This window comes from Letharia lupina (genome assembly GCF_014066315.1).
Source record: "Letharia lupina isolate WasteWater1 chromosome Unknown contig_6, whole genome shotgun sequence".
Classification (NCBI taxonomy): domain Eukaryota; kingdom Fungi; phylum Ascomycota; class Lecanoromycetes; order Lecanorales; family Parmeliaceae; genus Letharia; species Letharia lupina.
This window is the reverse complement of record NW_023502975.1, coordinates 753,504-779,977: the sequence shown is the minus strand read 5'-3', so window position 1 is coordinate 779,977 and position 26,474 is coordinate 753,504. Positions and strand designations below refer to the sequence as shown.

General features: G+C 45.7%; 8 protein-coding genes across 8 annotated transcripts; 4 read left to right on the top strand and 4 right to left on the bottom strand.

Annotated features, from left to right (window-relative positions):
• Positions 1-1,211: 1,211 nt before the first annotated feature.
• HO133_009130 (uncharacterized protein) lies at positions 1,212-2,854 on the bottom strand (the record flags this gene model as incomplete). The annotated part of the gene is made up of 3 exons (XM_037299991.1): positions 1,212-1,807; positions 1,891-2,758; positions 2,813-2,854. 3 exons carry the CDS (start codon positions 2,852-2,854, stop codon positions 1,212-1,214), a joined length of 1,506 nt encoding a protein of 501 aa, XP_037154817.1.
• A 1,265-nt stretch (positions 2,855-4,119) lies between these two features.
• On the top strand, positions 4,120-6,458 carry HO133_009129 (uncharacterized protein; the record flags this gene model as incomplete). Its single annotated transcript, XM_037299990.1, has 11 exons — positions 4,120-4,209; positions 4,266-4,307; positions 4,358-4,440; positions 4,493-4,780; positions 4,843-5,212; positions 5,258-5,281; positions 5,334-5,382; positions 5,437-5,689; positions 5,746-5,904; positions 5,952-6,208; positions 6,259-6,458. The coding sequence occupies 11 exons, from the start codon at positions 4,120-4,122 to the stop codon at positions 6,456-6,458; spliced, it is 1,815 nt and encodes a 604-aa protein (XP_037154816.1).
• A 3,684-nt stretch (positions 6,459-10,142) lies between these two features.
• HO133_009128 (uncharacterized protein) lies at positions 10,143-10,981 on the top strand (the record flags this gene model as incomplete). The annotated part of the gene is made up of 2 exons (XM_037299989.1): positions 10,143-10,316; positions 10,367-10,981. The coding sequence occupies 2 exons, from the start codon at positions 10,143-10,145 to the stop codon at positions 10,979-10,981; spliced, it is 789 nt and encodes a 262-aa protein (XP_037154815.1).
• Positions 10,982-14,273: 3,292 nt separating this feature from the next.
• HO133_009127 (uncharacterized protein) lies at positions 14,274-15,098 on the bottom strand (the record flags this gene model as incomplete). Its single annotated transcript, XM_037299988.1, has 4 exons — positions 14,274-14,294; positions 14,389-14,550; positions 14,817-14,904; positions 14,956-15,098. 4 exons carry the CDS (start codon positions 15,096-15,098, stop codon positions 14,274-14,276), a joined length of 414 nt encoding a protein of 137 aa, XP_037154814.1.
• A 557-nt stretch (positions 15,099-15,655) lies between these two features.
• Positions 15,656-16,639, top strand: HO133_009126 (uncharacterized protein; the record flags this gene model as incomplete). Its single annotated transcript, XM_037299987.1, has 5 exons — positions 15,656-15,730; positions 15,895-15,987; positions 16,043-16,196; positions 16,247-16,452; positions 16,508-16,639. The coding sequence occupies 5 exons, from the start codon at positions 15,656-15,658 to the stop codon at positions 16,637-16,639; spliced, it is 660 nt and encodes a 219-aa protein (XP_037154813.1).
• Positions 16,640-16,777: 138 nt separating this feature from the next.
• On the top strand, positions 16,778-18,153 carry HO133_009125 (uncharacterized protein; the record flags this gene model as incomplete). Its single annotated transcript, XM_037299986.1, has 4 exons — positions 16,778-16,843; positions 17,174-17,519; positions 17,587-17,781; positions 17,855-18,153. The coding sequence occupies 4 exons, from the start codon at positions 16,778-16,780 to the stop codon at positions 18,151-18,153; spliced, it is 906 nt and encodes a 301-aa protein (XP_037154812.1).
• Positions 18,154-19,585: 1,432 nt separating this feature from the next.
• Positions 19,586-20,234, bottom strand: HO133_009124 (uncharacterized protein; the record flags this gene model as incomplete). The annotated part of the gene is made up of 2 exons (XM_037299985.1): positions 19,586-19,760; positions 19,855-20,234. 2 exons carry the CDS (start codon positions 20,232-20,234, stop codon positions 19,586-19,588), a joined length of 555 nt encoding a protein of 184 aa, XP_037154811.1.
• Positions 20,235-21,545: 1,311 nt separating this feature from the next.
• HO133_009123 (uncharacterized protein) lies at positions 21,546-26,082 on the bottom strand (the record flags this gene model as incomplete). Its single annotated transcript, XM_037299984.1, has 8 exons — positions 21,546-22,064; positions 22,119-22,919; positions 23,056-23,391; positions 23,521-23,573; positions 23,640-23,876; positions 23,943-24,194; positions 24,271-24,452; positions 24,503-26,082. The coding sequence occupies 8 exons, from the start codon at positions 26,080-26,082 to the stop codon at positions 21,546-21,548; spliced, it is 3,960 nt and encodes a 1,319-aa protein (XP_037154810.1).
• Positions 26,083-26,474: the final 392 nt, after the last annotated feature.

Here is a 26,474-nt window from a genome sequence, read left to right as displayed (position 1 = left end):
AATACTTACTTATTACGAGCGTATCCTTAATACACTACTCAGCCCTATAGCCTAGCGGGCCTTAGCGGAGACATCTCCTACTATATCATATCTTCTTTCCACATACATAGTTCGATAGTCTTATTATTCTTAATCTATCTTACTTATATTAATATCGTATCTATATTATTTTAATATTACTCGCTAATATATAATTATATAAATTAACTCTTTAAAAATAAATAAGAGAAATTATTAAATTAAAAGTCTAAGATAGAAATTAAAAAGTTTAAAATATAAATATAATAAAAAATTTAAAATATATTATAAAGATAGTAAAAGAAAGAAAAATAAAGATTCTAATTCTAACTTAAAGAGATTAGAAAAGATTTCTCTTATAAATATATATTATCTATATAATAATCTATAATTACTCTTTATAATTCGAGTAGAAGCGTATATAAATAATTAATTAAGTACTTTAAAACTTATAATTAAAGAAGTATAACTTTTAAATTCTTTAAGTAACTTCTTTTTAATTTAATAGTAACTTTAATAAATTATTATTTTCTTATCTATAAAAATTAGAAGAAGATTATATATTGCTTTAATTAGATTATTTTTATTTTTAAAATCTATAAAAAAAAGTTAAAGACTTATTTATCTCTCTTTATAAAGAAATATTAAATTTATTTCTTCTTACTTAAACTTAAATTAAAGCTTAAAAATAAGATTTTAAATATTAATAGAATAATAAAATAATAAAAAGAAATTATTATTTAAATTATTATATAGAAAATTAAAATTAAAATATATATACTTTAATAGCGATTTTTATTCGAAATTTTTAAGAAAATTCGCTAATAATAAGTTTTTAAAGAATTAAAGTTTAAAGTTTAATAAGAAACTACGTTTAAATTCTTGAACTTTAATTATAAAAAATAACTATATCCGCTCTACGAGCATATGAAAAAAATAGGGATTCCTACCCACAGCTTCCAGGACCACACTGTATCATGATCTCAATGTAACTTGATCATGGCTTTTGCTTTTTCAGCTTTTTGAACTTCTCAACAGCGTTTTTTATTCATTTTTTTCCGTTGAACGCACATGGATGCTTTGCACATCACCGCATTACCTGTCCCGAAACGTACCAAGATTGCCAAGCTGCCCGGGGTCGTACTGCCCTTGCTCGCTCGTACGACAGAGCGCGCAAAGCTCACCAATTGCATCTACGAAGTGAACTTGAGGCCCAGCTTATCAAACCACCCCCTATTCTCCTCCACATCTCTCGCTTGGCCCCTCCGCTGCGGCGGCTTCAACAGTTTGGCAAGAACGAGCTGTCTGCTCACCAAGATCCTTTCGGTCGGGGTCTCGCGGTAAAGCGCCGGGTGTACAACCAGAATACTCTCCGCGATACTCCCATCGCTCGCCTCCTCGTAATTCCTTCCTTTCTTCAACGTGATCCTCGATCCCACATCCAGCACATCGATGTCTTCCAGGTCGCTCTTGTACAGTAGCAAGCGGTTCCCCGGTTTTTGCAACGCGGGTGGCTTTTCCTCGTGTTTGTTTGAGACGACGCGGAAGACGAAGTGGTACTTTGCGGTTGATTGGCGCAGTGTGCTGGCGAGCCGGATCGCGGGCATGATGATGTCGCGGTCGAAAGCAGACATGGCGCCGCGGGCTCGGCGTTGGAGGAGCGGCTCGAGGATCTCGCTGGCTTCCTGGCGGATCTTTTGGGTGTCCTTTTCCAGGAATGTGCTGAAGCCTGCCGTGGACGACAGAGCGGCGAGAGCCTCTGAACGCCAGAGCCCGATGTAGGAGGGGTCTAGCGTGCGGGTGTTAATTCATAATGGGAGGACCTTGGGGTAGCAAACTGTGACCAGTAAGAGAGGGAGAATACTTTCTTACCTCGTCGTGGCTCCAACTTGGCCATTTCTCGTTCGATTTTGAGGAGGAGTTTCGCCTCGGATGTGGAAAGACCCACCATGTAGACACGATCGTCGAAGACTTCGGCTTCTAGAAAACAGTGGATGTTGTACCGTAGTATCTCATCAAGGATATTGGAGCTCTGGGAGTAGTGGTTGGCAATGAGCTGTCTGTCTTCGCCCCAGTACTTGGCGAGAGCTTTACTACACTTCTTGTTTGAATTTAGCTCCCGGAATCGAGTCCGAAGATCCTCGACTCCGCCGGATTGGTCGTCAATCCAAGTCGTGATGCTTGAGCATAATGCGTCCCATTCGGCGCTAATGTGTGTGTCGGCTACTGGATTCGGAGGCTGGAGGTTGAATAGTTCATCTTTACACTTCTGAAGCTCTTCGGAGAGCTCTTGGACCTTCAATAGCGCAATTTGCGTGTTCGAATCGGCTTGTTTCCTTCTTCCTTCTACGTCAGAAAGTAACTGGGCCGTCCTTTGCTCATGGATGACATCGTGTCCGTTTTGGAGGGTCTTGTACTTTTTCTTGAGCTCTGTCGATTCGTTTTGGAGGGTCTTAATCTTTTTCTTGAGCTCGATCGATTCGTTTTGGCTTATAGTAAAAGCTACCTGGAGGTTAGTATTCAAGTCCCGCGCTTCGTTGAATCTATGCTCGAAATCTTTGGCACCCTCACGGGCTTCGGAGAGCTGGTTTTCTAATTCGCCATCTATATTTTCGGCAGCCTTGGAGCAAGGATATTTTGAGCGTTCCGTCTCTTGAGGCTCCTCATGCCCAGAAGGAGTCGGTGGTGATGGGCGCTTTGTTGGAAACCTAGTTGTTTTGGCATCGCTACTCTTATCTTGCTGTGCAGAACTTCAGATTCTCCACAATGACAACGAAATGGTTAAAGGACTCACTACGTCCGTCATTAGAACATCCTCTGTATTTTGCGACATCATGTTCTTTTCTGGCGGGGTTCTGGTTCTTGGTATATATTCTGTTTGGAAATCACGACGTAAATGGTTATATCGCGAAATCCATACGGAAAGTAGACATGCCGCAGGGAGGTTTTCTGGTATCTTCTTGATAAGGCTTCCTATTGTTTTAAGCGAGCAATGATTGGGTTGCATGGCGGGGTAAAATTCGTGAATAATATTACCCAAGATCCTGCAGCAGACAGGGCTTGCTTACCATCTCTTTTCTCGCACATTCTCTTCAACCCCACGTTAACGCATGAAGACAGAAACTCCTTTCACGCTGCTCGGCTGCAGCATGACCGATTCAGGAGCTCCTGTAAAGCTAAAGCGAAGCTTATGCACGCCAACAACGGCATTGCGCCCTGATTCTGAGAGGGAATCCGTGGGCTAGAACCGCGCTATATATTTCAGCCTCGTGTACTGCGTCCGGGTCCACACCATCATTTCTTCCCTTCAAGCATTGCGCCATTGACCCTCTCTAAATGCGTATAACGAAGCATTGTTTGAAGGATCGAGGTTTTCCCGAGCGTAACTGGCTCTTTCGCTGTCAGCGGATGTCCCCCACGTCAGTACATCTAAACTGTTGGAGCACCAGAATGGCTTTCAAATTATTTTGAGCGGCGCAATAAATCAGATTCTTGCTTGTCGAGCATCTAGTGGCTACTGCTTTGTGCCCTAGATTTTGCTCAAATTCGCTGAACTCTGAGCGTAGAACGAATGGTCCCATTAGGGCCGTGTATTGTCCTCTCAATTAACGCCTTGACGGCAGAGAGAAGCTTTTGGGCTTCGCTAGTCTCCTCCTTCATCTCCACCAATGCCACACGTGTTGAAGAGGGCGGCTGCCCGTCGGGTAATGAATTGAGACTAATGTCACTGCAAAATTCGTGGTATCGAGTTAGATAGCCTGATCGGAACCACGCAGCACACGCAGGAGCCTTGATCAGGTAACACTTGGCGAGGTCTGGTCCAACAGACTAGGGGGCGAAGGCTGTAGCCAGGATCATTTGTATCCATCCGCATCGTCTCGATAGGGGGCAGAGTAAGTGTTTGTCACTGATAATGCAACCCTGTATGCTTATATAGTTATGCAGGTCTACCTGGCTCCGTCTGGTTATAAGCGTAATCGACAGATAGCCTCCCACAGCCTTGCGACGATCCCACCACAAAGCTTCCCTCCTTCAATCCTCTTCAGACTTTCTCCGACCTAACAGTATCTACGTCTGGGATATCCAGTCACTATAATCAATATGGCCACGAGTGAGCTACCTGGGTTCTTCTCATCGTTAGCACTGGACGGCCCATCAAATGACCGTACCATCGTCGTTGCTGTAGACTTTGTAGGGCTCTTTCATTGATGCGTTGAGCCCACGTTCTGCTACTGACATGCTGGCAGGGCACCACGTACTCAGGACTGGCATGGTCGCAGACACGTCGAGTATTCGAGACGTGAATTCGTTATCGTCGCTATGTAACTGACGTACCAAGCCAGACATCCAAACCACAATCACCCAATGGCCCGTTGCCGGATCTCAGGGCTTAGAGGGTCGGACAAGTGAAAAGGTCCCGACGTAAGAGACCTTTGAGGCTTGTCCAAGTCTTTATGTTGACTGTTTCAATCAGCGAGATACGCTACAACGGCAAAGAATACCAATGGGGTTTTCAAATCAGCGATGAACTCCCACGGCATCAATGGTTCAAACTCGATCTCGACACAACTTCGAGGAGTGGTATATCAGATCTAGCCAGGCGCTTTCCAGCTCGCGCTGCTTTGCCTCCTGGATACAATACGGATGTGAAAAAGCTTGTCACTGATTATTTGACGGCTCTTCGTCAGCATACAGACACTTTCCTGAAATTGAAATTACCAGAGGCTGCTTTACGTTCAACGGCCATCGAGTATATCATAACGTAAGTGAATCGGTGCGTAAAATTACACAAGGTTATCTCTAATGTGGGTCCTATCGGAATAGAACTCCCGCAGTATGGTCGCCTGCCGCGCAGGCTGCGACTCGAGAGTGTGCAGAGAAAGCGGGAATGGGCCGAGGGGATCTTTTGCAGATCATATCTGAGCCGGAAGCAGCAGCAACATATGCGCTTGATGCTCTGAATCCTCATGATGTAAAAGTAGGAGATACGTTTGTTCTCTGCGACGCTGGTGGTGGCACTGTGGACTTGATATCATATACCGTGTCTGGGCTTGCACCGTCACTAAAGGTCGACGAAGCCGCCGGAGGAAATGGAGGCCTCTGTGGAAGTACCTACCTCAATCGTATCTTCGAACAGTTCCTTATTGCCAAGTTCGGACAGAATGAGGGATGGGATGACGATGTTATTGAGGAGGTGAGTACGCTTACTCTGTAAGGCGACATCTGCTTACATACCTAGGCTTCAAAGAGATTTGAGGAGCTAGTACGTACATATTGTTGCCAGGGCTAAGGGTTCTGCTTCCTGACGAATGTAGATTAAGAGAAGATTTACAGGAGATGTCAGCGAATCTTTCCAAATCCCAGGTAAGGTCTTCCTGGCTAGTCTACACGAATTTTAATTAAAGTGTCTGACCACAGTGCCGGGGCTTGTCGACAATTCCCAGCAGGGTGTTAAGCGAGGGAAATTTAGCCTCAGCGGCTCGGAGATCGTCCAAATTTTTAGCCCAGTTCTCGACGAAGTCATTGCCCTTGTTATTGGGCAAATAAAGTCCACTAAGCGGGAGGTCAAAGCAGTCCTCCTGGTTGGTGGTTTTGGGGAGAGTGCTTACCTGCGAAAATCTTTGCGCCAGGCCGTCGGCTCCAAAGTTGAGATATTGGTACCGCCAAACAGGTAAGTAGACATTGTCTGATCTTCGATAGTTGAGAATGCTGATATCTATCTTATAGCTGGACAGCGGTCGTCCGTGGCGCTCTTATGAAAGGTCTGGCAAAAGCAGCGCCGAGGCTTGAAAGGGTCAAAGTTCTCTCTAGGTCAGCGCGTAAGCACTATGGGTCGGAGTCGCATATGACATTCAACGCTTCGCTTGGCCATCTTGAAAGCCACAAGTTTGTTTCCGGTTACGTTGTTGTCTAGTACACTGACTTTTTTGCAGAGCGTGGGATCCATACGCTGCTGAGCACGAAAATTTAGCAATGCACTGGTATATCAAAAAGGTTAGCTCTATTGCTCTTGCCGATTCCAGCATATTGAGACTGGTGCAGGGAGACCCTGTCAAAGAAGATAAGCCGGCGCGGTTCAAGTACTACACAACTTCTCTGGTCTCTGATGGCCCACCGTCCCAACTTAATTCTGGAATTTTCGTGTGTGAAGACCCTCAGGAGAAAGGCGCACCAGTGTATAGAAATGATGGTATGTATTATATGGAGCTGTGCCATGATGACGCTGTTAATCGTTGGCAGGTGTCAAGGAACTTGTGCGACTCACGACTGATCTGTCATGTATACCCGAGTTGACTATTGACCGAAGCGTTGGGAAGGACGGTAAGAAATATTATCGTTGCGACTACTGCATTGAGATGACAAGCTATTCGGCGTCGACAAAGTATGAGATGGTTTTCAAAGGCATTCATTACAGCAGCGTTGAGGCTGAGTACGTGTAATGTCGAAAGCGTGGGAGAAGAAGCGCATCTCCTCCAGGCTTGAGTGCCAGTAGCCAGACTCCAAATGCTTACTCTACTACTCCGTACTGTAAGACTTGGTGACTTGTCGTCGACAAGATTTACACCTTCATCTTTCGGCTGTAGCCGTAGTCGAAACTCTTCTTAAACGCTTGGCGCTCCTGACCGTGCCGAGCGTGCTGACCTCCTTCTATCCAAGTTCAGAATACTCAAAGTCCTTCGCTGAGGAGTCTTTTTCCACTTTGCATAGCCTCTGCTGCATTCTTACAATACGCCCAAAGATGGACAGTGGGGCCAATAATGGGGTTTCTGTCATGTAGTTGGGCAGGGCAATATTCAGAAAGCTATATTCCACAGTGGCTTACGATAATTCAAGTCTAATTGTAATGCACAGACTCTTCAGTGCAAATGCGTATGACCATTGAATTCAGACACTCAGCTTACAAGCGACCAAAGGGATTCGAATGGCAACACGCGTGTCCCTCGTTTCGATACGTGAAAACCCCGCATGACATCCGGGTACACTTAGGGTACCCATCCGACTTGACGGTTTGCTCCGGGGGGGCTATTTTGTCTAAGTTCCAGCGCACCGAAAGAGTACAAATGTGTGTGTGTGTACATGAGGAGACATCCGAAGGGAGAAGTGAAGAAGACCATTTAACAGTGACGGTGAGATTGCGGCCTGATCCTCCGTTAAGATACCGGCAATCTTCGGCTGATGTTGTTTGTGAGTGCTCAAGCATAGGCGGGCCAGTCTGTCTCACGACATTTGGCGCGAGATCGAGTCGAGCACATTGGTTTCTTTTTGGTATGATTCGGTAATTTGCCATTGCTTGGGGTATAATTTGGTAAGTTATTAATATGGCCTCAAACTACCACCAGCTACGAAGGAGATAATCCGCGATCTGGCTTATTCGATCATAGAAATAAGGTAGTTTCTCCGAGCGCATTTGATAAGAATTCTATCAGTCTAAAAACATCAGGCGAAAGCCGAGTGGGCGAAATTTTTACCAGTTCGAGTTATCGCTAGGCTAGAAAGCACTTCACGCTGCAGACACCCCTATTCGGGTCCCGTAAGCCCCGTAAGGCCCCCGAAGGAATAATTCCTAACAATATCACCACGCTGCGCAACGGGGCGAGGTATCTCGAAACGGGGCGGGGCGGAGTAACCTTCGGGGGTTAAATCCCGCCTTAAATCTCGCCTCGTTACGTAGCGTAAATATCACCGTTATTAATAATTAAGTCGACGATTATTATCAGACGCTTAGTAAGTCTATCGCTATTATTATCTTTATTAAATTCTCTTATATTAAAAAGCTATTATTTAAGACTCTCGTTAAATTATATTCTAAGTAATAATAAATTATCGAATTATATTTTATATTTAGATGAAATTTAATATAAAAGTATAATTTAGTAATTAGAGATATAATTCGATAAGAATTTATACTTTTAAAATATAAATTAGTAATTCGCTCGTATATACTTATTAAAGAATAAGATAAATTAAATATCGTATAAGTAAAAGAAGAATAACTCTATTATATACGATTAATATAGAGCTAGATATCTACTATAACTAAGATTTATTAATATTATTAACTAGATAATCTCTATTAACTACTATTAAATAAATAATAAGAGTTTCGCGATTATATCTAATTAATACTCTAATTTATATTAAACTCTTTATAATATTCTTTATATTTATAAATTAATCTAGATATATTAATACTTCTAATACTTATAATAGTCTTAATTTCTATAGTCTTCGTAGCTCTAAACTTATAATAATCCTTCTTTAAAATAGATTAAGGATCTAAATTACTTATACCCTAGATAACTAATTTAGATTCGATTATAGACTAAGAAGCTTACTTAGAATTTAAAGACGATAGTAGAAATTATAATAAGACTCTCTATTTAATTATATTACTTCTCGCTAAATAAGAAGTTTATCTAAATTTTAACTAAGTTATAAATATATTTCTCTTTATAATATTCTTATAGAATATAATCTTTTATAATTAAATCTTCTTATACTTAATCTTTCTAATAATTAATTATAATTTATATATCTATTCTATAGATATAAATATCGAATATAAAGATATTTTAATAATAATCTCTCGAATAGCTTTACGTCGAAGCTTAAGATCTTATAAATCTTTAAGAAATATATTATAGATTAAGTTTAGTATTAATAACTTAAGAATTAATAAAGACAAGTCTTTAGAAAAACGATTACGAGCGTTAAAATAATTTATAATTTATATTATATACTAGTAGTACGAAGTAAATAACTTCTTAATATTTTAATATAAATTTTCGAGTTCTTTTAAAAAGATAGTCGAAATTATCTCGATAGACTTAATAGAAAAGCGCTCTTTAAAGAGCGAGAGAAATCGATCTAATAACTCGCTGATATAAGATTTAACGAAAAGCGTATTAATTTCTAATAAAGACTCTATCTAATCGACTACGTTTTCTATAAGAAGTAGATTTATAGAGCTTAAAATATACTTTAAGGCGATAATTTTACTTCGAGAATCTTCTTATAACTTAAATTTAAGACGCTTTAATTAATAAGAGACTAGTTTTAAATTATTATAAATATAATAAAAATCGAATATCGAATATAATTAATTCGATATAACTGATAATATAATTAAATTAAAAGATAATAAATAATAGAAGTATAATCGTTCTTTAAGACTATAAGAAATCCGGGTAGGATCTTCAAAGAATAAGGTGGATTAGGTATTGTGTGGGTAGAAGAAGGATGACTACTATGTATGACTGGTGTAGGGCCAGATATCTACCATGGTCAAGGCCCACTAGTGTTGTTGGCTAGGCAACCCCTGTCAACTCCACCGTGAGCTGAAAGATATTTTTGGAAGTTTAATTGATTCATCATCTCTGAGACACCGCCTCGTGCAAATTGGCGCCGACTAATACCAATGATCGACTCAGTAGATGGAGGGTAGCGACATGTGATAATAAGTCTTGCGCACATCAATGAGGGGAGGGTTTTCTAGCTTGCTCTCCCTCCTCTCCCTCCCGCGCGGCTAGAAAATATCACACGCTGGGAAGCATTTTCGCATCTCACCTCTATTTTCTACCCACGCTGCATCTCCGCCTTGTTTGCCTAGAGAGAGTCCAAGCATAAGCCTATTATTCCCTCAGGAGGTCTTAAAAAGTACAGGACGCCAAGCCTTAAGATATCGCGCCATCAGCGGTTCCAAGTGATCTACAGGGTCTTTCCACAATGGACGTCCCCTCTGCTAGTTTTTATAGCCAGCCATACCAGTCCTGGCCACTTAGTCAGGAAATCTGGTCAATGAGCGTGCTTGCAACAGGGGGGCCATCCGTGTGCAAAGACCCTGTAGAATATGTACATCCCGATTATCCCCTTGATTACGGGAAGCTCCGGAAGCGGAAGCATGGCACTCGCGGCGCAGAATACCCCAGACGCTAGCCCCTCCGATTAGCTACTTAAACTTTGCTCCCCGAATTTCTGTTGCCGCGCACTTTGGTTCCTTCTGAAACACGCATGGCCGTGACAGCCGTATGGTCGAACGGTGATGATGGACACCCGATTCTTGACATTTATCAAATGTTCTCAATCATATCAAGCCCGTTACTGGAGGTCAAGCCGCAGTCACTATGTCCAGAGATCTTCCCAAGATGCTCCCACAATGCGACGGACCCAAGCTTCACCCCTTCTCCAAGAGAGCAGTCGATATTCAATTCGTTCGTCTTCTTAGCGACAACGAGCAGGATGGGCAGTCGCATGTCTTTGAGGTCATTATAGACGGTATGCGTTATGCTTTGAAAGTGGTAGATGCAATATCTTGCTCCTGTCCGGGCCAGGCTGATGCCACCAACAGTTCAAATTCTATGATGTGGACTCTGCTACATTCAGCATGAGCAAAAAAGAACTAGAGAAAATACCGATCGAGACCATTCGCTTGCAGACCGATCCTTTCTACAATGAATGTCGTGCTTATGGCAGACTTATAGAATGCGATGTCAACGGAAAGGTCGCCGTGCGCTGTCACGGCCATATAGCTATTCCAGCTGCAAGAGAGGAAGAGCTAGATCGACGCTTTGAAGTCTATGCATGGGACCGTCCCGAGGACGACTCAGAACTGTCAGTATCTAAGAGACAGCCATTTCGCGCAATCGTCAAGGATCTCATAGAAGATGACCGTCCACTCAACGAAAAGAACCTGATCAGGATGCGGAAGGATTTGCTCAAGATGCATAAATTTGGCGTGTATCCACAAGACGTGCAAGAACGAAATTACGGGGGTGGACTGCTTCTAGATTTCAGCATCGCTATCACAAAGCCTCATTGGGTCTTCGAGACGAAGAGGTCGTGGTGGATTAGAATCATGATTAACAATGACATGAATATGTTGCAGGAGATGATCCTAGAGTCTGGGGTAAAGACATGGCAACGTGCGGTGAGGAATAGGGAATACTGTATGAAATTGCGATGATGTCCTGACGGCAAAGAAAGGGAACGTAGAAACCGCAAATATGTCTCGAGATAGGGAGAGCAGCGTTCGACATATGGGACAAAGTCGAACTTGCCATACTGCGCGGAGACTAGAGCTTGCCAACTCCTTTAAACCGTTTTCGCGCCTGTCACCCCAGGTTGCTTCGAAACGGACTAATGCTATCATGCCAGATTTACCTCACAGGTCGCATTACGAAGTTTACGATGTATAACATCAGGTCTCGACTACTGCTGCGTTGCCTCTCACACTAGACAGGTTTAGCAATGTGATTCAATAAAATAATTTAAAGCGGGAACAGTCTTTCAGCCCTACGACTTTACTTAATAATTTAAGAAAGTAAATTACTTTAAAAGATATCACACGTAATTATCTAATAAATAGATTTTAGAAGATTTTAAGAGATTATATCTCGGAAAATCCTCTCTTAATTTAAAAATCTATTAACGTAATTTAGATTAAGTATAATTATTCTTATCGAGCTTTTATAATATTATTATTTTTAAATAATAAAAGTATTTCGAATAGTATTCTAAATCGATATATATATTTTAATTATATTTTAACGAGTATAGGTCTATGAATTTAATTTATAATTATTTTTTTAATTAGAGCTATCGAGTAAATAGATAAGCGATCTTTAGTAAGCGAACTTTAATAAGCGATATTTGAATTCCTTGCGCTTTAATAATTATAAGACTAAATTTAAGAATTTTTTTCTCTCTAAAAGCTTACATTTCGTTCTATAATAAAAAAAAAGAGTCTTAAAATTTAATAAAAAATAAAAAAGTTATTCTAAAATTAAAAAATATATATCTATTTTTTAATTAGAGCTATTCGGCTATCGAGCGAACTTTAATAAGCGATATTTAAATTCCTTACGCTTTAATAATTATAAGATTAAATTTAAAAATTCTTTTTTTATTTAAAAGCCTATATTTTATTCTATAATTAAAAAAAAAACTTAAAATTTTAATAGAAAATAAAAAAGTTATTTTATATATTAATAATATATATCTTTTTTTTTTAATAATTACGAATATTAATTTATTTACTCGCGATAACTTAGTCGATCTAATTTAGAAAATATAATAACTTTAAATTTATAATTAACTATATATATAAATTTAAGATTTTTAAGCTTAGTTTTATCTTATTTCTTTATATATATTAATTAATTATACTTTTATATATTTTAAAGCGAATTATAGAATTTAAAAGATTAATTTATTTTTATCTACGATTTTATTTAAAAAACTTATTAAATATTATTTATTAAATCTTTTAGATTATAATAATTAAAAACTTCTTTAATATAGAATAAATAAATAATAATATTCTCTAAGATTATTTAATTTATTTTATCTTATTTAAGAAAGAAAAAGCATTTTTGAAAGATATTATCTTCTTTTCAACTTCGATTATAATAATAGAATTTAATTTTACTAGTTCGAGAGTAAAAGAAGAGGTTTTAATCTATTTACTTTTAATTTATTTATCGAGTCTCTATAGCTTCTCGTCGCTGTCGCACTCTTCTATGTATTACCTCTAGCTTTCGGTTCTCTTACTCTTAAGAAGCCTCTTTTTGGCGTTGCGGGCCTGGTAGGAGGAGTGGGAGGCTAGTAGAGAGGGTGGATAGTGCTAGTTGCTTCTGCGCTTATCTCTTAAAAAAAGTTTTTGAAGAGGGACTCGTTGACAAACTTCCGGTCGAACATCCTTCCGGTCGAACATCCTTCGCATCTCACTTGTCGCCAACCTCAAGCAAGCCAGCGGTCTACACCCCTTATCTATTTATCCTAGGAGGTTGCTCCTAAGGGATAAGTTGTAGGATTGAAATTATTGTGGAACAGTGGATTCTGGCTCCGAATGTCCTAGGACAATGCTCCCAGGCGGTCTCCCCCGGTTGGAATGAGTTGGCGGATGAGACTTGAGTAAAGTATTCTAGTCAGTGGCTTCATGAGGGGATTGACATTGGCCTCACCATGCCACACCAGATGCTAGCCCGGATTGACCGATGTCTATACTTGCTATTAGGCAACATGAACTATATTGATCCGATTTTGTGACTGATATAGCTAGCACTGGTACAGCAGAACTCTCCAAACAATATCTTATCCACGAGTACACATGTTTAGGTCAAGCTTGAGTCTGTGTAAGACTTCATCCACAGACTCCACTGTCGTACACCCCTAAGATCAGGGTCCACGACTCGGATACATTCGATAACCATCGTTTAACAGCATTCACGTGGGTTTCTAGACAACAGCCCTTGGCAACCTTTGGATGATCTCGCTCGTCGCTTTCTGCGCTCCGAGCGTCCCCAGGAGAACGGTCCCAGGCGGTCTCCCACACAATCATGCTAGCACTAGCTGCTGCTGCCATGGCGGCAATACTAAAATGGTCATGGGCGCACTAATAGCCATGCGAGCAGTAATGGCCGTGAGAAAAATACTACAATAGCAGGGGAGTGGCCAGGGGAGCAGCCATGAGAGCAATACTACAATAGCCATGGGAGCAGTAATTGCAGGTGGCCATGAAAACAGCTGGTGGGCTTGTGTTTTGACTACAGCGTCCAGCTGAAGCTGAAAGCGTTGCCTTAAGAAACATTCAAGCATGAAGGTTGTTTCGCTTGTACCTAGACTATGCGAGATGGTGAAGTTGGTGAAGGAAACCTTTGCGTGCCACAGCGCACCAGGATGAAAACCTTCGGCTGACTCTAAGAGGATGTCGTATCAAACATGCGCCGAACGCCCAAAAAGCAACCAAGCCAACATATCATCACCGACACGTACGTTTCAATGTCCTGCATTGAAGTGATGCCGAGTGGGCACCCGACCCACATCTCACTTCGACAAGGATACATTATGCACGGTAGCAGCATGATTCTTGAAGTGATTGACACCCTGAAGGGAGATGTCACATGACGGGTGAGGGCATAAAAGCGGTACCTCGGGGTCGTAGTGGCTTAAATGTACATCGTCCATGTGCCTCCGGAGGCTGTCGATGCGTGAGAAAGATGCAGTTCTTGCTTGGGATGTCAACTCGTCATCGTCGAGGCAGAAGAGGCATATAGTACTCGGTAGCATAAGGGGGACTAGCTCCATAGTCTCGAAGGCCTTTTACAGATCTCGAATCTCGTACTCCGTTTAGACTTCTTTCAAAGCGAACGTAGTGTCTTCCATCTAGGCAGTAGCACCTTTACTCGCTCTTGATGCGGGATTTGAATGATGGGGTTCACGTGTGTGACATAGGTCGATGAGATTTTGGGGCGCTTCTATGCGGCCACGTTGCCTTGCTGTTACGCCGTCAGGATTAACTCGAGTGAAGATACTGGCCAAGTTGGCTCTGGCTCTCAAGGCGTAGACTTGGAAAGGGGGGCTGTAGGTCACCGGAACGCCATGTTTGGCTTGACGGATGTCGTCGCTATCGATACAGTGGAAAAACCGTATCCTTTTCTCGATGGCTGCCTCCTTAAGAAGCCTTTTGCGTAAGGTTTGTCGCGATCTTTGCAGCTCCCGCAACTGCTTCTTCTGAGCTTCGTCCGTTGTTGTCTTGCATTTGAGTCAGGAATGCTCGTTGTAGATGCTGGTGCGGAGCGACTTGATGCGTGCTTCAAGACAAACAAAGTTTTGATCCGCAAGTACAGCGTCTTGCTCATCGGCGTCTAAGTGTACGGGTGCTCGTGGGTCACGATCAATACCTATTCTGTATTGCGACCCATGTCATCTCTATACATCATGCTCCAATCATTGATTCTGCTCAAAATACTTTTGACTTTTCGTATCTTCTTATGCTGCAGATACCATCGAAAGTATACTTGCAGATCTCGAAAGCAGACGTGATGGAGGCGCTCGATAGGATCAACCTCTGCATCCAGGGACTTTGGAAAGATTTCTTGACAAAATCTGTACCCAGGCCATCAGCTTAGAGCTATCACTATTGATGACAATACAAACTTTCTCCAGTGCTTTCGTGCAATCGCGATACTTTTTTGGGTTGCGAGCGTGCATTTCGGCTTTAGGATATCGTCCTCTGGCTCAGCAAGAAGCGCCTGATAGGAATCAAGCCCGTAAGCGCTCGCAGCTGTTGCGACATACATCGAATGGGGTGAAGGGATCTCCGGTCCAGCAAGGCCTGAATCTCGGTCGATGTGATCGACCGATGATATGCGATTTTCTCATTCATGATGGGCGAGGACGGCCTTTTGTGTCTGACCAGACGTGCCTCGGCTTTGACGACCTACGTAGCAGCCAGATTTGAGTACAAGCAACGGCGCTGGGGTAGTATGGTGTGAATAAAAGAAGACGAAAGAGGCGAAGAAGTCTCGGAAGTGTGGTGGACTGGAGTCCAAAAATAAGGTCGAAGGGTGCGTAAACCGGCTCTGGCCTATCCGATTCTAGCGTGCTCTCCACCTTTCATGTTCTGGTTGTCGCCTCAACTTCCGCTCTGCATCCAAACCTTGCACCACAATCTTCACGATCTTCATCTACCTCGCAATACTCACCAACAACTCTCTGGTAGTTCAAAGACATCATTCAAGTCAGTAGTCATCCTCTCCTCGCCCCTTACCTCTCTGTGAGACCTCGACAGAAGCAGCACGATACTCAAGGTTATATCAGATACCCCACAAGACATACAAAGTCACATTTGCTCAAGATGGCCGAGGCATCTAGCGCACAAGTGCCCCCTACCTTCAAGCTTGTGCTAGTCGGAGACGGTGGTACTGGAAAGGTTTGTTCTCCTGCCTAGCTTCCCCACTCTGCTTGCGGCCACTGCATAACGTTCGGTCCATGGCCCAAAATTTTGAGCGGTGGGCAGCAATTATCGGGTGCTCAGGCTCAAGGCTTGGGCGCTTTATAATCTTCTCAGAGACGGTGGCTAACATGCGGTAACAGACGACCTTCGTCAAGCGCCATTTGACAGGGGAATTCGAAAAGAAGTACATCGCAACACTTGGTGTTGAGGTCCACCCGCTCGGGTTCTCAACAGTACGTACTCGATCTGAAAGTTTGGGCTTGATTCAGCCGGCTTATGATATTTTAGAATTACGGAGGGATCCAGTTCGATGTCTGGGATACCGCAGGACAAGAGAAGTTCGGTGGTCTCCGAGATGGGTACTACATCAATGGCCAGTGCGGTATCATCATGTTCGACGTCACATCCCGAATCACCTACAAGAACGTTCCCAACTGGCACCGTACGTCATCCGCCGTCAGAAGTAGAGGCATACGACTGACCCATTCCTAGGCGACCTTGTCCGTGTCTGCGAACAAGTCCCAATCGTCCTTTGCGGCAACAAAGTCGATGTCAAAGAGCGTAAAGTGAAGGCCAAGACCATCACTTTCCATCGCAAGAAGAACCTCCAGTACTACGATATCTCCGCTAAATCCAACTACAACTTCGAAAAGCCCTTCCTGTGGCTAGCGAGAAAGCTCGTCGGCAACCCAGGCTTGGTAAGTCAGGCTAGAAGGATGCCATGCTAGGCCGATACTAATCTTTTCCTGTTAGGAATTTGTTGCTGGTCTTGCCTTGGCTCCCCCTACCGTCCAAGTTGATGAAGCTCTACTTAAGCAATACAAAGATGAGATGGAGGATGCTGCAAACCAGCCATTGCCAGATGAAGATGACCCAGATCTATAGAGCAGCATTGTATGGCTGGCTCAGACAATGATTCAAAAAGGGCATCATTGCGCGGAGGATGCACAGAATGAGATGCATAGATAAAATGGCATGCTTGATATTCTCCTAATTGCTGAGTTCATGTGGTGTGATCACAACATGTCTTTGGACATGTTTTTCACACAACCAAGGGCATTGACGGACACAGTTCCAAGGGGTCGAATGGTATGGGAGAAAATGATACCCTGGCACTTGGAACTTCTAGAGGTGTCTTGAAGGCATGCTTCTGTAGGTAGATTCACATAGCATAGAATCAATCCATTCTGGCGAAGTCTCCAGTCCGTCTCCCGGTCAAATCATGAAGTTCTTTTGACACAAGTCTCAAATCAATCTGGCCGCTTTCACTTGTTCATCGAACCTCCTGCACCTCACTTCCTCGTCCTCTTCCTACGGCCTCTTTCTATAATCTCTTCCTCCCTAACATCAATCTTACCGTCACACATCACAGGTAATCACAAATGTCTTGAAGAGCTGGCCTTTCGCTTACCTCAATAGGTCCTCGGCCCAGCTTGCAGCCCAAACATTCTCAACACCGTGACTCTCCTCAAGAAGGAGGGCACTGTGGCCACGCCTCCAGGTCTCCCAGACCCAGAAGCCTTGGACTGCACGCTCAAACAGAGCTCCTTCCAGCGCAAGGCCGAAGACATTGTCAGAGTCAGCCGCGGATGCGCAGAGCAGCTTGACATATCATTCCAGCGCACCATCAGAGTTCCTGATGGCGAAGGGGACTCTGAACTCCCACCAGGCATGGGGAGCTTTCCCCTCTACTCGGTCGCCAACTACGCAAAGGAATTGCCCAAAGACATTGCGGCGAAAGGCGGCCTTTTCCTTCCCATGTACCGTATGTCCTGCCTCTCTTCACACCCCCTACCTTTTTAGACCCAAGAGTAAGGACTAAGACCGTCCAGAGCGTGAGGCGATGTGGATCTCAATCAAATCCAAAACACCTTTTGCCATCCGGATCTTTGTTGGAGGCGTGAATGCTATTTCCGGCGAGCCTACTGGCGACAACGAAGCCATCATGATGCGTCGTCTCAGCTTCATGGAAAAGAAGAAGTCCATCCAAGATCACATTGCCACACCAAAGCAGCAGTGGCTTGATGGTATCGCTACCGACATGTGAGCGTATTCGTCAATTCGTGGCGATGCCCCTGGGCTCTGGATACTCTGTCGAAGCCCAAGTTACCGGTCAAGACCAAGCCGGAGGACTCCAGTTCCATGTAACACCTTCAACGCCGCCACCTACGTCCTCTCCGTCTCTGGTGCATGCGATGCATTACGTGCCTGATGTGTCGCTTAAGGCTCCTAACCCTCCCGGCTTTGACGACCGTCCTATTCGAACCTTGATCCAGACCATGACCGGCAAGATATTTACCTTGAAGGCGTTGCCTTCTGATTGGACCTACGAAGTGAATCTCCAAGTCCAGGACAAGGAAGGCGTTCCACCGATCAGCAAGGTCTGTGTTATGGAGTAAACCAACTTGAGGACGGTGATCAAAAGTCATCCGACTCCTAAGAGACACAGTATACCAGCTTTTCCAGGGGAGTCGCTCGCACATTACAAGATCGTGACACTCAATTACAAGTTCAAGTCGGAGCTTCCTCGCTTGACTAAATGTTACTCTGGGGTTCCAAACTTCACCTGATTTTGCTTCTTCGAGCCGGCAGTGGCCCAACCCCCAAGGATGTTGCGTTGGGCATTGCCCCTGGTGGTCCGATCAAGCCGTGCATCCTGGAGGACACCAACCCCGCCGCAACCTGGGAGCGAGGACCGCACGATCTGCTTCAACGTTCAGATCCTCTCTGTTCAGATATCTTCCAGCAAGTCACGGGAAAAGCTCCCCCTTTCCACGCCCATATCGGCCAAGACCTACGCCCATCACGCTCTCCCGTTCTACAAATTTCACGGCGAAGCATCCACCATCAAGGGTAGATTTCGATGGCATCCGCTCCGTGAAGGAAATCGACAAGATCAAGAACCGGGACGGAAAGCGCGAGAATGAAGGGGAGGGAGGATGTCTTCGGGGCCAACAAGGAGGCGAAAAACTCCAGCAACGGAGGAGACGAGCGACCCTTCCGAAACACCGTCGTCCTGCTCCGCCCCGATTGGCTCCGTGATGGGGGAAGTCCACCCCCGTCTCCGAGCTCTCGGAGGAGCTCTCGCGCACCAAGTCGCGCAACTCTGAGCTCTTCCCAGCCAAGGGTTCAAAGATCGTGAGAGGGGAACGAGCCGTTCTGCTTTCGCTGCGCGCACGGCCTTTGTGCTTTCGTGGCAACGGAGCGTCGGTGTGGCTTGGACATTCGAGAGGTAGGTACGGACGTGATGATGGGCTTTTTACGCTATAGGCTGCGCTTCAGATAGAACGGGGGCAAGATAGCATGCGGGATTTTTACTACATCGCTGACCCTTCTGGTCCGATTCTGTTTGGCAAATACCTTGTCCTACGTCCTACTTCGTTTCTCCACCTTCACCGTTCTCCCTCTTTCAGACGGACGAGTGACTGTGAAGGCTAGCTGCAAAGTGAACTGTGGTATGGCACGCACGATAGGTAGGTAGGTAGTACGTAGGCGCGTCGCCGATGAACATGAACTCCGTTAGAGGGGATGGGATGAGGATCGATTGAATTTTGTGTTTTCGGATATGCTAAGTCCATCCGAAAGCTCCTCTTATCGCCCCTAGGCTGTAGCTGCGACCCCGAGTAACAACCTCAGACGAAGGGGGTTACATGTTCGCTCGAGTCGCTCACTAAGTGATGCCATTAGAAATACATTGTTTTGCCCGCTTGATCAATGCCGCTCGACCCGCTCGCTCAATGCTCTACCGAAAAACGCCGCTCCATCGCTATGCTTGCATTATTCGTCAGGCCTGAGTGACCGAAGTGGTGGTGCGATCGGTGGGCGAGCTCGTTACTTCTTGCGCCCGGTCGAAGACAGGTCCGTGGACTTGGACATGCTGCGCGTTAAGCCGCCGATGTATTCCTGGAGGTCGTTGTTGTTCTTCTCCAGCTTGCTCAAGTCCAACTGCACGTTCTCGCACCTGTTGACGAGGGCGTCGAGACTGGATTGGACTTCCATGGCGTGACTGCGCCTCTCGTTAGCTGCCTACTTCCCTCACTTGACTGGAAGAAAGAAAGAAAGAAAGAAAGAGTAGAGTCAGGAAGTAGAGACAAACGCACTTGGTCAAAGCCAACCGACTCTTGTCAAACATCGCATTCGTCTCTTCCGGACTCCGACGCGGACTCATAGCTCGAGCATCACCGGGCGGGTAGTTCTCCTCCTCTTTGAGCTCGACATCGGGCGAGTCGGAGGGGATGAGCATGGTGCGGCTTGATTTGCGGGACATGTATTTGGGGCGGGTGAGGGAGCGGGAGCGGCGCTCTTCGGTGGTGGATTCGTGGTCCGAGGACGTGGTGGTGGAGGGTTGGGTGGAGTCGGGGTTGGTGGGAACGTTGGCGGGGATGTTCGACTGCTCGGTGGTGGTGGTAGAGGGCGAGGAGCTGACGGGGTCGGGATCGGTGGCGGTGAGTGCAGGGGTTGTGCCGTGGGTGGAGGCCATGGTGGATAGGAAAGATGTTTTGGTGCTTTTCTGATTTGGAGTAATGGCGTCGAGGGGTGTTTTAGAGAGTGAGAGGAGCGAGGAAGCTGTCTGATAATTGGAGATGATGCAAGGATCCTTGCAGTGAAGGTGGGAAATGGCAGGCTAGTGCTGATGTCGTCTCTTTCGGGGTAACTGTTAAGGGCGAGGATGTGCTGGAGATTGTCACGCGCTGGCTCGGAGCCGTGTATGTATGGCTATCGCTACACTGCTAAGTCAATATGTCGGACACCATACACCACCCACAGGATCTCCGAACAACATAGAGCAAAGAGCTTCTGATGAGCTGCTGCTCTCTTGGGACAGGGAAATGTTTAGTGCAAGGGACAAGGTGGAACGGCATTCATTGGTAGTGCTCCTGCGCAGATGTTTTGGTGGTGGAGATTGGGTGATTGGGGAAATTGGGGAGATTGGGTAAGAAGCAGTGATGGAGTAGGGCAGGTAGGAGAGTAAGAGAGTAGGAGAGATGAAGTCTTCCGGCCTGCTGCATCTGCTGCATCTACTGCACTTGCCGCACCTGCGAGCGAATGATTGTCGGCAAAGTGAAAAGTGAAAAGAAAGGATTGAATTGAATTAAAGTGATTTATGTGGGTTCTGCTCTGTAACGGCATTCCCTTCCCCAATCATCATATTCCTAACCCTTACCGGCGCATGCACTGTGACGCAAGATCGACAACAGGCACCCGAGAGATCTACCCAGCGCCAGCTTTTGCCGAGGTTGCCCGTTACGAGTAAAGACTGGGTCAAAGCCAGCAATTGCCACTCCAATCCATATTATTATTATTATTATCAGTCATATTGTCATTATCATTATCATTATCATTGTCATTATCATTATCATTATCATTATCATTGTCATTGTCATTGTCATTGTCATTATTACGCATACTCGTAAATATTGTTATTATTAAACCCTACTCATGAGGCTATCATACTATGATACGGTGCGTGCAGGAGCTCTCTGCCTCAGCTGTCATCGAAAATCGAAAATCGGAAATTCTGCCCTCAAAGCAAAGCTGCCCTGCTCATGCTGTGAGCCCTGGGTATCTCTCTGAAGTAAACCGATCGTTGCAACTTTGATATGATGTAAAAGCCATGTACAAGTAGGAGCTGTGCTGTAAGCATTGCATTGCTGCGGAGGAATCTATTGTCCTCAGCCCGTGAAATGCAGCCCATCGTTCGCTGCCGGTAAATGGGACAAGGCGAATCGAATGGCCATAGGCTGAGAAGGATGTACAAAAAGGGAAGCCATGTGCATGGACTGCTGCATGACTAGGTGGCAACGTCGAACAAGAATCCCAGCTCGCGAATGCCCAAGCGACCAACGTTCTGACTGGCCTTCTCGTCAAGTGCTGCCTCAATGAGTTCGCGCTTCTTCTCCTGAAGCGCCAGGATTCGGTCTTCAACGGTGTTGGGAACGAGCACGCGGTGAACCTGGACGGGCTTTTGCTGTCCAATCCGATGAGCACGATCAATTGCCTGTTCTTCTACGAACGGGTTCCAAAACGGGTCCAGGATGATCACTTGGGACGCGGCGACGAGGTTCAACCCGGCATTTCCCGCCTTAAGAGACACCAACATGATTTTGCAATCTTTTCGATCGGTGAAATCGATGACTGCGTCGTTCCTGGCATTGGCAGTCATACTGCCATCGTAGCGGCGGTAACCCCATCCTGCCTTGGCAATGGGTACTTCCAGTAGGTCCAGTAAAGAGGTGAATTGCGAGAAGATGATGGTCTTTTCACACTGATTTGTCTCTGAATCCTTTCTCTCCTGGATAGCTCTGAGGATCTGTTGACGATTAGCATGGGCCAACAACCGCAGTTCTGGCGAATACGTGCTTACCTCCATCGTCTTCTCAGTCTTGCCGCTGGGTATCCACTCTTTGTCCAGTCGCTTTAGGTATCGCCGGCGGGCCTTGATGTTGCGCATTCCTGCTTTCTTGAGCTCTGCTAAAGTCTGCTTCGGCGGCTTCTTCTCTTTGGCTTTGCCCTTGCCCTTGCCCTTGCCCTTGTTTCGTTTTTTTGCTTTCTTCGATGTTGAAGGCTTCTTGCCCGAAGCTTCGCCACCATTATAGGAACCGTCCCCTTCTTCTGTCTCAAAAGAATCCTCATCGTCGTCGTCTCGGACGACAAAGTTGAAGAGATTGCCCTTCGAATCGACCTCGTCATCCTCTTCATCTTCATCATCGTCACTCTCACTGTCGTCTGTAGTCTCAACATCGGCCTGGGAGTCATCATCATCGTCCAATAGTCCGTCCATCATTAGCTGAGGCAGATAAACGCGCTTGAAGGCGTTGTGGTCGATGACCTTCGTTGGTATGATTTTGCCGCGACAATTAGGACACTTGATGTCAGGGTTGCGGCCTTCATTCCCATCAGCATTGGCCTGAGACGGGTCAGATATCCGTGCAAAGCACTCAGAACAGGTATTGTGCCCGCATGGTATGAATATTGTAGGGTTATCGGCCATGTCCATGCACACCGGACACTCCATTGCACTGTCTTCATTCAAAGAACATTGCTCCTTAATACGGGCAACGACCTCAGGAGCAAGTTCTTTCGCCAGCTTCAACATGTCCTCTGGAGTGACGTCTGCAGAGCCTGATGCCTGCCCAAAATCTTTGATAAGATGAGGATGACAGCACTAAGCCATTGCGGAGTCAGCACTTCTCTCCTTGTACGACACCTAGAGTATGGAGACATGGTTGTGGAGCACAACACAAGTTTCAAGACTCAACAAGGGTATGGAAGGGGACAGATAGCTCAGAAAAGGTGCTTACTGCTTGACGGAGACGCAATAGGAGGACCAGGATGTTGGAATAATTCCGTCCCACAGTGTTCGCTTTCAGGTACTTGTTGAAAGTCAATTGAGTATGCGTCTCTAAAGCCTGGTAGAACGCCAACTCGTCATCGCTGAAAACCGCATGGCTTTGTTCAGTGGTTCTTTCTGGGAGATCCAGAATAGATCTTCCATCTATCTGAGATTTCTTAGTACGACGAAGGAGAATGGCTTTTAGCAAAGCCTGTAATTTTCGCATGGCTCGGCTCTTGGCGGAATCTGAAGAGCTCTTTAGCGGTGTTGTAAAATCTCGGCGGAAATTCTCTGGTTCGCAATACTGGTTTACAATTTTGCCATCAGTATTGCCTATTTGGAAGGGATCGAGCCTTGGGACTCGTTTCGGACAGAATTTCCAAGAATATATTCCAAGACTCAAGATTGGTCCAAAAGAGGAGATAGGACTCACTGGACGGATGCGAAGGAAACGAATTAGACTGTAGAGTTCCGACACATTGTTCACTAGCAGTTCTCCGGGTCAGTAACCCAGAAATTGGCATCGGCATGGAAGGTTGTGGAGTAGCTTACTCATGGGCGTGCCAGTCATGCAGAATCTTGTTAGCGCTTGCAACTGGGAGACTGCCTGTGCCTGCTTTGTAGACTTGTTCTTGATCCACTGAGCTTCGTCAAGAATGACTCGGTACCATTTGCACTCGTCACCCAAGAGGGGAAGATTGTCCTCTCTGCCTGAAGGTCTCCAATTTGCATTAGCACGTTTCTTCATGACAATGTCTTCTCGTCGCTTCAGTTCGGAGGCCAGAGTCCCTATCAGAAGCAGTCAGCATGATAAGAAACCCTTAGCGAGGATGCATTCGAAAGAGTAGGCCTCACCGTATGTTGTAAGTACAACATCAAAGGTCCGTAAACGCTCAAACGTCGTGTGACGTTTATCGCCATGGAAAATGAACGTTGTCAATGTATGGCGTGGACCCGGCTTTAGCTTCTGTTGGATCTCACGTTCCCACTGCTTGAGAAGGGCCACAGGGGCTACAATCAGAGTAGTCTTGCATTTCCGATCTGTAGACCTTCTGGCTACCATTAGAGCAAGGGCCTGAATAGTCTTTCCGAGACCCATATCATCGGCTACGTGCCATCAGTGAGAGCTCAACGAGAGACGTGCGACCAACATCGAGAGCTCAATCGGAGCGATGAGACCTACCCAGTATACCCCCCTTGTTTGATCCCTCTTCCATAGTCCTCATCCAGGTCAGGCCCAGCTTCTGGTGCTCCATGAGAGCATACGTCATCGCATCGGGCGTACCCTCGCGGTTCTCTGGGGGCAATTCTTCGTCCGGTCGGATATTCTCCAAGAGAGACTTGATCTCTGCAGTGGTACGCGTGCTAGCAACTATTTAACATCACGCTGAGTGTGGCGTTTGTGCAGGACTTACGGGTCGTGAGTCACGTAATTGATACGATCCATGTAGGACTCTACAAGTTCTCTGTTGGCAGGGTCGTTTGGGTTGATGCCATGTCTACCAAAGACGCTGGACGTCAAATCTTGTGGCGGATCATAAGAGTCCAAGTCAATAAAATTTGATGATGAGCCAGCTCCATTGTTGTAAACCGACGAACCACCAAAGCCGCCAAAACCTGAGGGAGTGGTCCCATATTCGGCGAGCTGCTGGTCGACCAGATCGTACGCTGAATTGTATACTCCTCTGGCAGCATTGATAACAGACTGTCCAATCTGGCCCCCCATGTTGCCCCAGGTTGATGGCCCGGAGCCTTCTGCAGTGTTTCCATATGGATTATACGGTCCTGGAATGCTGCGGTTGTTGGCGAAATCACTGGGATCAATTTCGACGAGATCGCTGCTTGGATGGCTAGGATCTCCTGTAGCGCCAAATTCATCATCACTGCCCAGGTCGATGAAAGACTGCGACTGATGTGATCTTTCTTGTTTGACGGGGGCGTGCCCATTGGTGTTCCGATTTGCATTCTCCTGCTTGATACCAGCATGATCATGTCGATATAAGCTTTCCTGTTTGACCGGCAAAGTGTAAGAAGAGAAGGGATCCTCCCCAACAAAAAGGGGCGATGAGAAAGGTTCAGGTCGACGGTATCGCCCCTGCGAGTCAAGAACAGTCTGCGATGTGTTGTGAGAAGCGGTACTTGGCCCTGGAGTTGCGTGTTCCACATGACCGATGTCCCCGTTGCCATCTCCATACTGCTGCAGTGATCGTGCAAAGTCTTCGTCTTCACGCTCTTGCTTGCGCCTTGCCTCTAAGAGCTTCTCTTGCGCCTTCTGCTCCTCTCTCATCTCGCGAATATGATCTTTTGGGTTGCCCCCAAGAAGATGGAAGAGGTCCGGATCATCGGGGAACTCAAAAGATTCAAGGGATGTCGGTGTTGTTGTGCCAGTAATGGCAGGGCTAGGGGTTGCACGCAGAGACTTGGCAGCGTGGCCGCCCGTATTTGAGAGACCCATACTTTCCCTCTGCCGCTTCTGGGGGCGGAGAAAGCCAGAATCGGGACTGGAGATGGATCCAGATGAGAGACGACCATTCATGGACGGAAAGCTCGTTGTGTCCGGGGTGAAGGTGTCTTCAAGTGACCCAAAACCCCACGAAGGTGCAGCAGCTGGTCTGCCCTGACCTGCCATCAAGCCGTCTGATGCAAAGTGGCCTCCGAATGCATTGTTGGAGCTTCCCGCGTACGATGCGAAGCCGTTGCTGGCAGGCTTCATCGCGGCGTCGCTGGATTGAGGTCGTTGGTGGCCATGGTTGCCAACGATAGGGAGGTCCGTACTAGTGCCTGGCGAGTACACATCGTCCTCATGTTGTCGACGATAGTCTTCTTGCTGTTCAGTCTCGTACTGTGTCTCAAGGCTAGCGAGCCCATGTTCCAACACCATTTTCTTTACTTCGTACTCCTCATCCGTCTCTCGTAAGGTATCAAGCTCTCGCTTGGCAACGTTGATGCGGTCCTGCAAGTCCGACAATACCGCTTGCGAAGCGGATGAGGCCATGGTAGCGTTTGTAGGTGGTGATTAAGAGCCAGTGATTCGGTGTTTTCGTGCTACGGTGAATAGATCCGTGGTCGGAGAGTGATGGAGATTGATGGTAATGTGAAGGAGATGACCTCGAAGGTGAGGCTCCCAGAGCCCTATGCTTGGTGAATTTATCAGGACAGGCCGGGAAAATCAGCCGTTTCTCGGGCAATGAGGCGAGTGCGTGGTGGATCACCCCCGAGGCTGCGAGAAAGCGAAGGTGTCAGAAAGACGGAGAAAGCCCGATCATGATTGTTGTAGGAAGGATTGACGACCATGGAAATTCAAGAGGGAAGGGATAATTTAGGGAATACGGTGGTACTGTTCAGAGAAAGCTGTCATGTAGCCGGAGTGATTGTTCCTTTGAAAGG